This window comes from Mus caroli, chromosome 11, assembly GCF_900094665.2.
Source record: "Mus caroli chromosome 11, CAROLI_EIJ_v1.1, whole genome shotgun sequence".
Taxonomy (NCBI): domain Eukaryota; kingdom Metazoa; phylum Chordata; class Mammalia; order Rodentia; family Muridae; genus Mus; species Mus caroli.
The window spans coordinates 111,490,873-111,504,668 of NC_034580.1; the positions used below are offsets into that span (position 1 = coordinate 111,490,873).

Sequence of the window (13,796 nt, forward strand, 5' to 3'; positions counted from 1 at the left end):
AAAAAAAAAAAAAAAGTCAAAACACCTGAAGGGAAGCAGTGGGGGAGGGGCAGGCCTGCAGTCTGACTCTCAGGAGACCAGGGAGGACAGAGGGCCTCCTTCCCCTTATTCCAACTTTGATGGAATGCTCCAGGCCTGAGGCTGGAGGCGGTACCCCTGGGCATCTCCGGTGAACCCCGACCAGGGCCTCAGAAGCACTGGCTGCCCCTGTGTGTGAGGAATCCGGCTCTTTCAGTCCATCCATCTCCACAGACATTTTGCATAGAGAAAATACCAGCTCACTTGGTTTCTTGTCTTTTATTATTGGCATCAGCTGGACTATATGTGGCCTTAAACATCATGCACTGGACAGGAAAGAAAGAACGAGAAAAAGGACACAGTAGGGGAGCAGGGGTAGCGGCGAGATTCCGTAATAAAAACTGTAATTCATTCAATAGGTTAAGTTTTGGCATTATGAAATCAAACACCCCTCCCCACCCCCCAAAGTTGCAACCTAATGAGAGGGTCACCCGTGGGACCCAGCCAGGTGTTCTGCGTTCCCTCACAGGCTGCGACAGGCAGCGTGTGGGTGTAATTCTTGTGAACGGTCTTAACTTTTCACTTTCTTTAAATAATCTCTTTTGCTTCTTAGACGTTCCGGTTCACTGGGGTGACATAATTGCGGGGAAACATGCCGGTCTGCCCGTGGCAGGCCCCTTTCCACCAATTGGGATCTGAGTTATCCATGACATGAATGAAGTCTCCTCTGCGAAAGCCCAGCTCGCCGTCCTCCTGGGGGTCAAAGTCAAAGAGCGCCTGGACGTAGGTTGGCTGCTGTAAGAGAGAACAGGGAAGCGGTGTTTCTCATGCTGCCAGGCAGCCTTGGAAGCTGGACTCCTGGCTCCCCAAGGGCAGGCAAGCATGTGGGAACCCGCCCACTTTCCAAAGAAGCCTCCTACCCCACTCCCTCCGCTCTGACATACTCCTAAGTCCTAGGTGGGCTTAGAGGAATCCTTTATTAACATTTAAAACCCACAAGGGTATATATACCCATGTCACTAAGAATAGCCAATACTGGCTAGTGGGGAGCAGCAAACACTTTGGGCTGTGTGTGCCAGAGTTCTCTTAACAGGTTTTTTTTTTTTTTAAAAAGGTTTTATTTATTGTTATATGTAAGTACACTGTAGCTGTCTTCACACACACCAGAAGCGGGCATCAGATCTCATTACGGATGGTTGTGAGCCACCATGTGGTTGCTGGAATTTGATCTCAGGACCTTTGGAGGAGCAGTCAGTGCTCTTACCTGCTGAGCCATCTCACCAGCCCCTCTTAACAGGTTTGAACATATTCTCAGCATTCCCTCACTCAGGCTGTAAATAAGGCAGTCCTAACCAGAACTCCTGCTCATATGTGAGGAGGACTGAGTGCATCCCTCACAGGCTGGCTGCACAGGGACTCAACCATCTGAGTGCCAACTGCAGAGCCTCACTGCCATGAGATCGGCCTGAGCACACAGGAAGTCGCTGTGGTGTCACGCCTGGGCCTTCACACTTGCTGGAAGTGAGTAAAGCTCTTTGCTTACCTGTGGCATCTGTTCTATGTCCCGTAAGAATATCTGCTGGTTCCTGGACACGGATGTTGATCTGTGGTAATCTACCAGCTCATTCAAAGAATTAAACTTCACCACCCACAGGAAATACTTCCCGGCTCCGTCGCGGAGCACCTTGAAGTGCTGCACATCATTTCCAAACCTGAGGACGGGGAGGAAAGGCATGAAGCGGCCACAGGGTTCTGCAGGGCTGTCCCAAACCTGAAGGTGTCCAGGGAACTTCTGTCAGGCATAGCTTTTCAGAGCTTGGGGACACAAGGGCTTCACAGCACCCTGAGTATCCAGCTGGAGAGAATGCAGACCATCCCAGGAGCCTCCCCTAAGCCCCTCCTGATTGCTGATCACTAGTTACAGGAGTAACACAGTGGAAACCCACCCACTAGGCTAACCCTCAGATGTCTATGATCTACTAACACAGCCCACTTGTGAGGCTACAGCTTTATCTGCCTTAACAGTTCAAAAAGTGGGGTGATAGTCAAACACTAGCTCAGGTTGGCTTTGAGCTCACTAACTGTGTAAGCTGGTCTAGAACTCATGGTGATCCTCCTGCATCAGCCTCCCATTGCTGAGGTTACAGGTATGCCAAAGCCATGCTTTTTACCGAGAGAAATTTTCTTTTCTTCTCTCTCTCTCTTTTTTTTTTTTTGAGACAGGGTTTCTCTGTATAGCCCCGGCTGAACTCACTCTGTAGACCAGGTTGGCCCCAAACTCAGAAATCTGCCTGCCTCTGCCTCCCGAGTGCTGGGATTAAAGGCGTGCGCCACCAATGCCCGGCTACCAAGGAATTTTCTTATTGTTTTTCTTTCTGCTTCCTGTTCACTGCCAAGCCTTTGAATTTCTTCCAGTAGTCTCTTAAAGTGGTCCTAAAGACAAACCAGCAGATGGCAGCACTGGGCTTCCAGTGCTTCTAAACCCCAGGGCAAGTTTGAAACCAGATACCAAACTCCAGATGCACTGTTTTCCCCTATAGACACATACATTTTGATAAAGTTATTTTTCACTGAAACATTACAATATGCCATCATAAAAGTTATCTAAAATCCAGGAGTTACTTCTGGAACTTCCAGCTGGCTTGTGGTGACTGAAGTGACTTCATCGCGGTTCCCTGAGCAGCAAGGGAGATGCTTTTGAGAGGACTGTGGCTCAGGCTCCAAAGGCCCAAGGGCCTTCTGGGATGTACGTGCTTCCCAAGTGCAGGGTCACTTCTACCACATCTTCCCACCAGACTCCCAAGATCTCGAAACTGTGTGCTATCTTAGAGTCTGGTGCTGATGGAAGCCCTTGTGAAGATGCTTCGCTAAAGGCAGGCAGTAGTTCACACGTTTTCCTTGTGTCTGTGTCATGTCCATGGGGTGTGAAAGCTCATGTATGTGCACATGTGTGAAAGTACATGTATGTGCACATGTGTGGAAACCAATGTCAACACTGGCTGTCTGAAGTATCTCTCACTGACCCTGGAGCTCCGTGGTAAGGCTGGGCTAGCTGGCTACAGCTCCACGATCTCCCTCTCTAGCGTCTGCCCTGTGAACCCTAACTCACTCAGATCCTCTTGTTTCATGGTAGTTACCAACCGAGCCAGCTACCTCTTATATTTTATTCCTAAAGTGATGACATTAACATCTTTAAATGTTTAACTTTAAGATTACACTTCTCTAGATATGCATGTGTGTGATGGGCAGGGGTCAGGAGAAATCCTGTGGAAATCAGTTCTCTCTTTCCACTATGCGGGTCCTAGGAATCAAACATAGGTCACCTGGCTAGATGACAAGTAACTTTACACACTGAGCCATGTCATTAGCCAGGGTCTCATGTAGCCCAGGCTGACTTTGAACTACGTAACCCAGGCTGACCCAGAATTTATAATCCTCCTGATTCAACCTCCTAAATGCTGGGATTACACTCAGTTGCTGGAACCTAAGACCTCTCGCCTGCTAAAGCAAGCATTCTACCTGATGCCCTAGGTCTCCATTCCTAGATGGTTTTCTTTGATGGAAGGAGTAGCTGGCCTTCCTGATGTCTTCATTCCATCATGGCCCAGTCCTGCCCAAGGGTCCAGCTCCTACTTACTGACTTGTCTCCCTCCCAAGCTGTTTTACTGCTACTTGGAGTAGTTCAGGCAAAGGAAGGAAAGCAGATGGCTTTGCTGACAGCACCCTGATAGAGCTGTCTCTTGTGAGGCTATGCCAGTGCCTGGCAAATGCAGAAATGGATGCTCACAGTCATCACAGGGCCCCCAATGGAGGAGCCAGAGAAAGTACCTAAGGAGCTAAAGGGGTCTGCAACTCTATAGGAGGAACAACAATATGAACTAACCAGTACCCCCCAGAGCTTGTGTCTTTAGTTGCATATGTAGTAGAGGATGGCCTAGTTGGCCATCAATGGGAGGAGAGGCCCTTGGTCTTGAGATTATATGCCGCAGTAAAGGGGAATGCCAGGGCCAGGAAGTGGGAGTGGGTGGACTGGGGAGCAGGGAAGGGGGAGGGTTTAGGGGACTTTCAGAGAGGAAACTAGGAAAGCGGATAGCATTTGAAATGTAAATGAAGAAAATAATAAAATTTAAAAAAAAAATGAATTTTGGGGTGGGCTTCTGTAGTAACCCATTAACTAGGAAAGGATGATCGGTCAGACAGGGCAAAGCCATTCTTTCTTTTAGTCAGGATCTCACTGTGTGACTTTGGCTGGCCTGGAACTCACAGAGATCCACCTGTCTTTGTCTCTCAAGTGATGGCATTAAAGGCATGTAATATCATGCCCAATTCCTAGTTGGATTTTTGAGAAAATGCCCCTCTAGGCTCCTGGAAAGCATGAGTTGGGTTCAGGTGAACACCAGGAGTGGAGATGCTCGTGGTCACCATAAGAGCAGCAGAAACTGCAGTGAAGGCAGGGCGGGTGAGGAGTGATGCAGGCCAAACCGCCTCGAGTGCTGTCAGCTCCCACAGGTTCATGACACTTCAAACCTAAAACCTCAGATCTGCTACAACCAGGCCTTAGAGCAAACACTAGGATTTCCACAGGAAAAGATATGTTAACATCTTCCCCACAGCCTTACAATCCAGTCAACGGCAGCAGCAGCTTCTCTGGCAAGGCCAGCAGGAAACACTTACTTGACGGACAGGGAGAAGTCCCCAGGAGCGCTCTCGCTCTCTCTGATCAGGAAGGCCCCGTCATGCCGCTGTTTGCTGAGCATTTCTTCTGCCTTGGCTCTGGGGATTTTGCCAAAAAACCACCTAAGGAAGGAAGGCAAGCTGGTCACCATCTGCTTCCCCACAAAGAGACGGGGATATACAACCTGGCATGTAAATGAATGCACTCCTGTAGTGAGTGCTTGTCAGAGACAGAGGGGAGCTCTTTACCTGCTGGTCTCCTGCCTAAGGCTCCCTGGGGCTCTTATCTGGCTCAGGGCCTTCCTGAGAGATGGAGCTTTCAAACAGCTTCGCTTACTCCACACTCTAGATCATAATTCAAGGCAGCAACACAGGCCACTCTTCAGTCCCCAAGGAGACCATTCCCAACATGCGGTCTGAAAGCCCGTTTCTGAGGCCTAAGCCCTCCTGCCTCTCACTCACTCATCAGGAGGGACCCAGGAAAGCCCTGACACCCACGATAAGGGCAGAGGGAAGACAGGCCTTTCAAAGTCATTCCATAACAGGAGTGCTGGGAAAGGGTGGAAAGGCTGGAAAGGCTGGGAAAGGCTGGGAAAGCCTACAACTTCGCAGATGAAGAAGGGTGGATTCTGCAAAAGCAAGAAGGGAAGCTTGCATTGCGAGGAATTAGCGTCTAGGTTGTGGCAGTGATGCACGCCTTTATCCCAGCACCCAGAAGGCAGACAAAGGTGATCTCCGGGGTTCGAGGTCAGCCTGGTCTACATAGTTTCAGGACAGCTAGAACTACACAGTGGGACTGTCTTGAAAAACCAAAGTCCTACCTTACCTTATGGTATCTGAAAAAAAAAGTAAAAAAAAAAAAAAAGATTTATTTATTTATTTTATGTATGGTACACTGAAGCTGAACAGATGTTGTGAGCCTTCATGTGGTTGTTTGGAATTGAATTATTTTAGGACCTCTGCCCACTCCAGTTGCCCCCACTCACTCCAGTCAACTCCACTTGCTCAGTCCTTGCTCCTGTTTATTATACATAAGTACACTGTAGCTGTCTTCAGACATGCCATTCCCATTATGGGTGGTTGTGAGCCACCAGGTGGTTGCTGGGATTTGAACTCAGGACCTTCAGAAGAGCAGTAAGTGCTCTTACCCACTGAGCCATCTTGCCAGCCCTCGTATCTGAAAAATTTAAACATGCAATGATAATCACAACAGTACCAGACTGTCTATTAGCGACAAAGTCTAATTTCATTACAGTTATTATGCACAGGTGCGGCCCACCAGCCTGGTTTTATGTGGTGCTGGGTGCTGAACCTCAGGCCTCGTGCATGCTCACCAAGAACATAACTTTCATAATCATATTTACAATTTTTTATTTCAAGCTAGAGGAACAGCTCAGCACTTACGAGTCCTGGCTCCCCCCCCCCACCCCGAGGACATGGGTTCAGTTCCCAGCACCCACATACCAGCTCACAACCACCTGCAAGTCCAGTTCCTGGAGAGAATGATGCCCAATTCTGGCCTCTGAAGGCCTGTGACAAAGAGACATGCACATAGGTAAAACACCTATATACATAAAATAATAACGTTTTCATGGTTATTTGTTACTATTGCCACCTAAAGCTAACTTTATAATCATCTTTTCATTTTCTAAAGCCACCGTGTATCCACGTGGGGGGCAGAAGACAACCCTGGGGGGTCATTCTGTTCTGACAGCCTTTTGTGAGTTCCAGGGATGAAATCCAGGTCACCTGGCTTGTGTGACAAGTGCCAGTAAGTAATGTAGCCCTACTGGGGTCTGTTAAGCTGTTCTGAGGCAGCCCTCGCCATCCTACAAGTCTGTGCACCAATATGGTTGCCTCGGAATCCCACACTCCTGCTTAGCTATCTGAGAGGTGAAAATGTAAGAGTAAGCCACCAAGGCTGGTGTTTGCTTTGAGTCAGGGTTTTATGTCTGGTCAATAACGGCCCACCAAGTACTGAGAATTATGGGCATTGCCACAGGCAGAGCTCCTGGCTAGCTTAATAAACAACTACCCTGCAAAGTATTTAAAAATAAAAATTCTGCCAGATTAAAACTAAGATTCAGGCAAAGACATGAAGCTGCAGGGCAGGGTGCCCAGAGACTGTGGGAGTCTAAACACAGCCAAGTCTAGGTTTCAAATCCTTCTCACTCTGCATCTCTGATGCCACACACACCATGGAGACTCTCCTTCCTGTTGCTACAGATGCTTAAGAATGAAGCCTACAGTGTCCAGGAAGCAGCCACACCAGGGAAATTCCCTACCAACAGACGGAATCACCTCAAAAGAGACCAGAGAAGCTTCGCTCACTGTATGGATGGTCCAGCAGCATCTAGCCATGGCCACAGGCTGATTCCCAGTGACAGCTCCCTCACCTCCACACTCACCAGGGAAGAGGCAAATGTTCTTAACACCCACCTTCCTCTCCCTTCCCCATCATCAATCACATGCTTTTATTTATTTATTTATAAGACTTATTTTATTTATTTCAGGTATATGAGTACACTGTAGCTGTCTTCAGACACACCAGAAGAGGGAATTGGATCCTATTACTGATGGTTGTGAGCCACCATATGGTTGCTGGGATTTGAACTCAGGACCTCTGGAAGAGCAGTCGGTGCTCTTACCTGCTGAGCCATTTCTCCAGCCCAGTACAAACTTTTTAAACAATTACTCTTGAGAATTTCATATAATGCTTTCTGACCATATTCACCCTCTTTTCTTAAAAGCTATAAAGCAGTGGGTTTAAATTAAAGTAGCCTAAATGTGCACTAAGGAAGAATAAAGAGAACCACTTTCCCTCACGCCCCTGCCTTTCCTCAGGAGTTGCTGGCTGCAGGCAGTGTGTGCATCTAGACCTTTCTTTATGAGCATCAACCCGACATTTGTGTGAGCCCAAGTGCTTTCTCATTCCCAACTTAAGAATCAACACAATTTTATTTTCAGCTTAAAGTTTTAATTTTAGATTTATACTTATAATTCTAGCACTGATTACTTTAACTTCAAGGCCTGTCTGGGTTATATAGTGAAGCCATACTTCAAAAACTAAAACAGAACAAAAACATTAGTTTGTAAACCATTTCACAGATCCTTGTCTGTGTGTCTGCTCCAGGCTCACTAAGTACACAGTCTCCAGTTTCCAGCAGTGGGATGAACAGCACATAGCATCCGGTCGCCGACACTCTTTCACAGGCTAGTTACAAACCTGATAAGCTTCTAAAGCCTGGTCTGCAGTGCTAGCGGCAGATGCCAAGTCCTTGTGCACACTGGCGAGTCCCTGAACACCGAGCTATCTCAGTGCATGATGGGTTTCTTTTAACGATGATAGTTAATGACTGCATGCCTACAGACAAATGTTCTGCTAATCTTTAAAAAAAAGACTGGATTGCTGTGCACTACCCTAAAAATAGCAAGCAAGGAAGCCAAGGGTAGATGTATTTTCCAATGCAGTATTTATAGGCATTACAGGCCCCTCCCACATGCACTTACTATGAAGCGTATGTGTCTGCTGGCTGGGCACACAGCTCCCTGCAGCCCTGCAGCCGCCGCCACCATAGCGGGTCTTCGTTGGACCCAAGTGTATCATTAGGGGGCTGGCAGTCTAGGGTAGAACTGCTCTCTTCCTCTCCAAACAAAGGGGGCAGGGGAGGGCTAACCTCTGGCACACTGCTCTGTGGTGCCACACTAAGCAACATGTACATTCTTAGACCATGTGGCAGTTCCATGGTGGGGACTGAGCCTGTGAAATCACAGAAACAATCAGAAAAGCGGCCTTCGCAGCAGTGTGACCTGGAGGAAGGCTCCCGAATGTTCAACTTCCTTCTGCAGAGTTCAGAGTGGGTGGGGATGGAGCCCACCGACCGTCCTTCAGCCAGCTTCAAACAGCCCAGTCTACACATGCGGAGCTTCCTCCTTAGCTACTTACCAAGAGCAGGAGGACCTGACCCCAGCCCCTCACCGAAGCCACTTAAGTGCTCTAGCACTGAGCTAACACACCCAGGCCCGAACCTCAAGTGAAGGATCATAGGTACATGTACCCCCAACCCAAAACTTTATGTCAAGGGGAAACGGTGAAGCCTGAGAGCAGTCAGGGAACCATGGCTCCCAGACTAAATGTACCCCATTTTTTAATGTTCCACAACTCAACTGTTCAATTTAAGGCTTCCCTTTTCTTTAATTTTTAAAAATTTATTATTCTATGTGCATACACATACTCACATGACATGTAACACTTACGGATGTCAGGGGACAACTTCTGAGATTCAGTTCCCTCTTTCTACCCTCGGTTGGGGAATTGTACTTCAGCTGTCAGGCCTGTCAGCCCCTAGGCTCTGACCCTGCATTTGTGGACTGCCAAGAAATGCAAGCATCTCTTGCACTGCCCTCCTCCTCTGCTCCAGGGCTGGGAATCTAGGGCCTCATGAATCTGAGGTGAGCCTTCTACCATGAAACCACATCCCTTTACAGTCTTTATTTATTTTTAAAAACTATTTTTTCTTAAGGTGCTAGGGTAGAATCCAGGGCTTTGCGCATGCTAGAGCACGCTCTGCCCTGATGGATCCCTCAGGCAAACTCTGTAGGGGATTTTGGGATAGTCCAGCGTCTTACTGACTTACTGTTCATATTCAGTTCATGGGATGAAGAGGGGGGGGGGTAAAGAAAGAAGGGAAGAAAAAGAAGAGAGCGGGTAAAGAGATGGCTAAGTGTTTAAGAACACTTAATGCTCTCTTAGAGGACCTGGGTTCAGTTCCCATCACCCACATTGGTGGCTCACAACCACCTATAACTTCATTTCCAGAGGAATGATGCTATCTTTTAATGTCTGTGGGATCAGGCACATAAAACACATGAAGACACATACACAATTTACTGTTTGTTTTGTTGTTTTCAAGACAGGGTTTGTTTGTGTATCTTTGGCTGCCACCAGAGCACTGAAATTAAAGGTGTGTGTCACCACTGCCTGACACTATCTATCTATCTATCTATCTATTTAGGTTTTTTGAGACAGGGTATCTCTGTGTAGCCCTGGCTGTCCTGGAACTCACTCTGTAGACCAGGCTGGCCTCGAACTCAGAAATCTGCCTGCCTCTGCCTCCCAAGTGCTGGGATTAAAGGTATGCGCCACCAACGCCCGGCTCACAATTTATTTATTTATTTATTTATTTATTATATGTAAGTACACTGTAGCTGTCTTCAGACACTCCAGAAGAGGGCGCCAGATCTCATTACGGATGGTTGTGAGCCACCATGTGGTTGCTGGGATTTGAACTCTGGACCTTTGGAAGAGCAGTAGGGTGCTCTTACCCACTGAGCCATCTCACCAGCCCACAATTTATTTTTTGAAAGAAGGCAGGACGTGTGTGCTGGTATTGATTTCTTCATTATTATTAATTTTGATTTCTTCATTAAGACTTTAAGCCTTTCTCACAAAACCAAACCAACCAAGGCATGCTGGAACAGTAGGGAGGTAGAGGCAGGTAGGTTTCTATGAGGCCAGCCTGGTCTACAGAGCAAGCTTAGAAGGAACAACAGCTACATAGTGAGACCCTCTCCTCTTCATCACCCCCCTAAAATTCCAAATTGAAATGGTTCTTGAGACAAGCAGGCAAGCTCTTTGCTTAGGGGAACCATAAAATCTGACTTACGGATGTGGTTTCATTTCTATGTAATTCTTGGGGATGAAGCCATCTTTCCCATTGAGTTCTGCCTTATACCAGTTCTGATCACATTCTTCATTCAAAACCTGAAAAATAGTAAGACAAAAAAAAAAAGATCAATCGTTTCTTCCTATTATAAGAGGAGTACTACTCCCCTATTGTACCGTCAGAGATAATTATGTTGTCTGGGCTTGTGGAAGGCTTATTTGAGAATCAGAATTCTTTTAATTTCAACAGCCAACATGCTAAACTGTGAAAGTTATAGAAAAAGAAACTCTAGAAAGGAAAGGTCAGACTTTTTTCTCAACACCTAGAATTAAACCCTCAATGGGAGGGCAGAAGGAAGGGCGTAACAGATCAGTGTTTTCTTAAGGCGGCTTCTCTAGCAGACAGAGAAGCTGGTGTCAAGAGAGCAGAGGGAGCCCAAGCCACGTGTAAATCCCCAACCCCAGGCCTCCAGCAGCTTCTCTAGGTCTCCCATCAAGCAGCTCCAAGCACTGCTGCTCACAAACGCATCCAGGGACCAATGTATAGGAACCTATTCTAATGAGCGGGTAAGCAAATCCTACAACCCCGTGTTCAGGTCAGGCTCCTGGAGGCGGACCAACCAGCAGAACTCAGGCCCAAGACTCCAAACAACAGAGGGCAGAGAGTGGAAGGCTAGCCTTTTTTTTTTTTTTAAAGACAGTCTTGTGCAGCCTAGGTTAAACTAGAACCTTGTGGCTGGTGGTGGTGGTGGTGGGGAACCTTGAATTTCTGATCCTACTCCTTCCATCTCCCAAGTGCTATGATCACAAGCTGTTTGGGTTGGCTTTGAGATTGAGGTTCACCTTGTAGAACAGGCTGGTTAAAACTCCCAATTCTCACCCTCCCAAATTCTAGGATTACAGGTGTGGACCGCCATGCTTGGTTTAAAGTTGGTATTAAGAAAGAAAATGGAGCTGGGTGGTGCCCCAGCACTCCAGACACAGAGTCAGAAGGATCTCTGTGAGTCTGAGGCCAGCCAGGGTACACAGAGAAACCCTGTCTTAATATATAGAGACGTGTGTGTGTGTGTGAGTGCGCACATGCGCTTCCATCGCCAATTCTAGAAATTAAGAGTAGAAGTGTCGGGTGTGGTGGCGCATGCCTTCCTTTAATCCCAGCACTCAGGAGGCAGACAGAGGCCGGCGGATTTCTGAGCCTGGTCAACAAAGTGAGTTCCAGGACAGCCAGGGCTATACAGAGAAACCCTGTCTTGAAAAACAACAACAACAAAAAACCCCAAACAAACAAACAAACAAAAGAGTAGAAGCAGTCAGTTTGCTGAAAGTTTTGAGGTCCCCAAAAGAAAGAATGAAGAGAAAACAGTGGTGCGCATTCACCTCCAAATGGGAGCAAAGGAAATGCTGACTGAGGCAGTGGTAATCAGTACAAACTACACCATGAAGTTGTAAAAGGAAGTTGGTAAGATTTTCTTTACAAAGTGACTTTTAAATGCTGACGATCAGTCAAGCTAGAAATCAGAAGCTTGAACCTGAACGTGACATTTTAAAGTGACATACAACATCCAAAGGGGCAACAAGCCGTCAGTGGCAGCGGCACTGCACCGTGCACCTCAAGAAGATGGCACGAGGAGGAGCCTCATCACGGTGCTGGTGCTGCCCTCGGGCCTTGCTGGCCATTTCAGTCACAGGACGTCACTGGCTTTCAGGCCCTGTGGTGGCACAGGCACTGCATCCCAGCACTCAGAAGGCAAAGGCTGATTTCTAGGAGTCTGAGACCAGCCAGAGCCACACAGTGAGACCCTTGTCCCCAAAAAACAAAACAAAGTTAACATGGCCAGTTTTGGAAATGCTAATAAACTAACAGTAAACACTCAACTCAAGAGAGCCTCTTATGCTAAATTCTCTCTCTGAAGGTCTAGGCCTATGAGTGAATTCTCACAGGCACAAGCTTTTGTTGTGCAAACCTCGTTCCTTGATTTAAAATTACTGGGTAAATAAAATTGGCTACAACCAATTACTGGATGGATTAGAGATAGATAGGTTTTGAGTTACCTGGTTTGGGAAGAGGAGAGAGAGACCAGGAGGAGGAGAAAGAAGAGGGGGAGGAGGAAGCCACCAGAGGAGATGGATCATAAGCCAGGGGAAGCAGCAAGCCCCTGGGGACACTGCTGGGGAGGTACCAGGCCAGCAGTTACAATAGTATCTCAGGGGTGACCCCCCTCCTCCAGTAATTGTCAGAGCCAAATACCCAGAGTCTGAGCCTCACTCATTTGTAGGCTGTCAGGGACAAGCTAAAGGTGGCCTCACACACCACAGTGTAGGAGTACCGCATTAATTACTACCGTTTTATTCCACAGGGGTTTATAGCCTTAGCTGGCCTTGAACTATGACCCTCAGGCTGGTCCTAAGGACAATCTTATGTCAGCCTCCTGTATACTGGAATTAGAGGGATAAGCTACCACACCAAATTTAAAACTTGTTCCCCCCCCCCTTAAACAAACAAACATTTACGAGCTGGTGAGATGGCTCAGTGCAAGCCTGATGAGGTGAAGCTCCAGAACCCGGGGTAAAGAGAACTCAATGGCTTCAATCCCAGCACTGGAGCAGACACAGGCAGATCTCTGGAAGTTAAAGATCAGCCTATAGAGTGAGTTCCAGAAAACCCAAACAAAAACAAAACAAAACTAAGAGAACCAAATACCTACAGCTGTTCTCCATACACACAACCACACCCACACACATACAATAATAGAAATTAAGAACAGGGGTGGGTCTGCGCATGGTGTGCTAGTGCACACCTTTAATCCCAGCATTTAGGAGGCAGAGGCAGGTAAATCTCTGAATTTGAGGCCAGCCTAATAATCTACACTAAAGCCCCGGACAGCCAGAGCTACACAGAGAAACCCTGTGAAAAAAGAAAAGAGGGGGACTAGGGACTGGACACTGGACTAGGCTCCTGACCACAACACCGATCTATGAAGCTGAGTTCTCTGAAGCCCACCACGAGAGGCACTACTTTCTTTTCTTTCTTCTTTTTATTTAAAAAAAAAAATCAAGAAAAGTAAAGGAAAAAAAAGTTGCTTAAGGCAAGTACTATTGTCAACCAAAAATAAGGGCTTGTCTGGTAATGACAAAGCAGTAAGCAAGCTTGGGCAATGGAGCAAACCCACTCACTCTGGAGTTGAGGAAAGCCAATAAGCAGGCTGACAAGGCACTGACTGTGACCTTTGTACATTATTAAAGAGTAAGGGATTCACTTAGCAAAGGCCAGTTTGACTGCACCAGAGCCTTGTTAAAAACAAAAACCAAAGCAGGGCGTGGTGGCTCACGCCTTTAATCCCAGGACTCGGGAGGCAGAGGCAGGCGGATTTCTGAGTTCGAGGCCAGCCTGGTCTACAAAGTGAGTTCCAGGACAGCCAGGGCTACACAGAGAAACCCT

General features: G+C 47.3%; 1 protein-coding gene across 4 annotated transcripts in view; it reads right to left on the reverse strand.

The window, feature by feature from the left end:
* Window positions 1-282: 282 nt before the first annotated feature.
* Grb2 (growth factor receptor bound protein 2) overlaps window positions 283-13,796 on the reverse strand; it is a 67,483-nt gene continuing 53,969 nt past the window's right edge. For all 4 annotated transcript variants that reach the window (XM_021176359.2, XM_029483665.1, XM_029483666.1 and 1 more), the window contains 4 exons: window positions 10,359-10,456; window positions 4,693-4,815; window positions 1,562-1,730; window positions 283-813 (listed from right to left, as the gene is read on the reverse strand). In XM_021176359.2, the coding sequence (XP_021032018.1) occupies window positions 628-813; window positions 1,562-1,730; window positions 4,693-4,815; window positions 10,359-10,456 (576 nt within the window). In that variant the 3' untranslated portion in view covers window positions 283-627. The remainder of the gene's footprint in view (window positions 814-1,561; window positions 1,731-4,692; window positions 4,816-10,358; window positions 10,457-13,796) is intronic.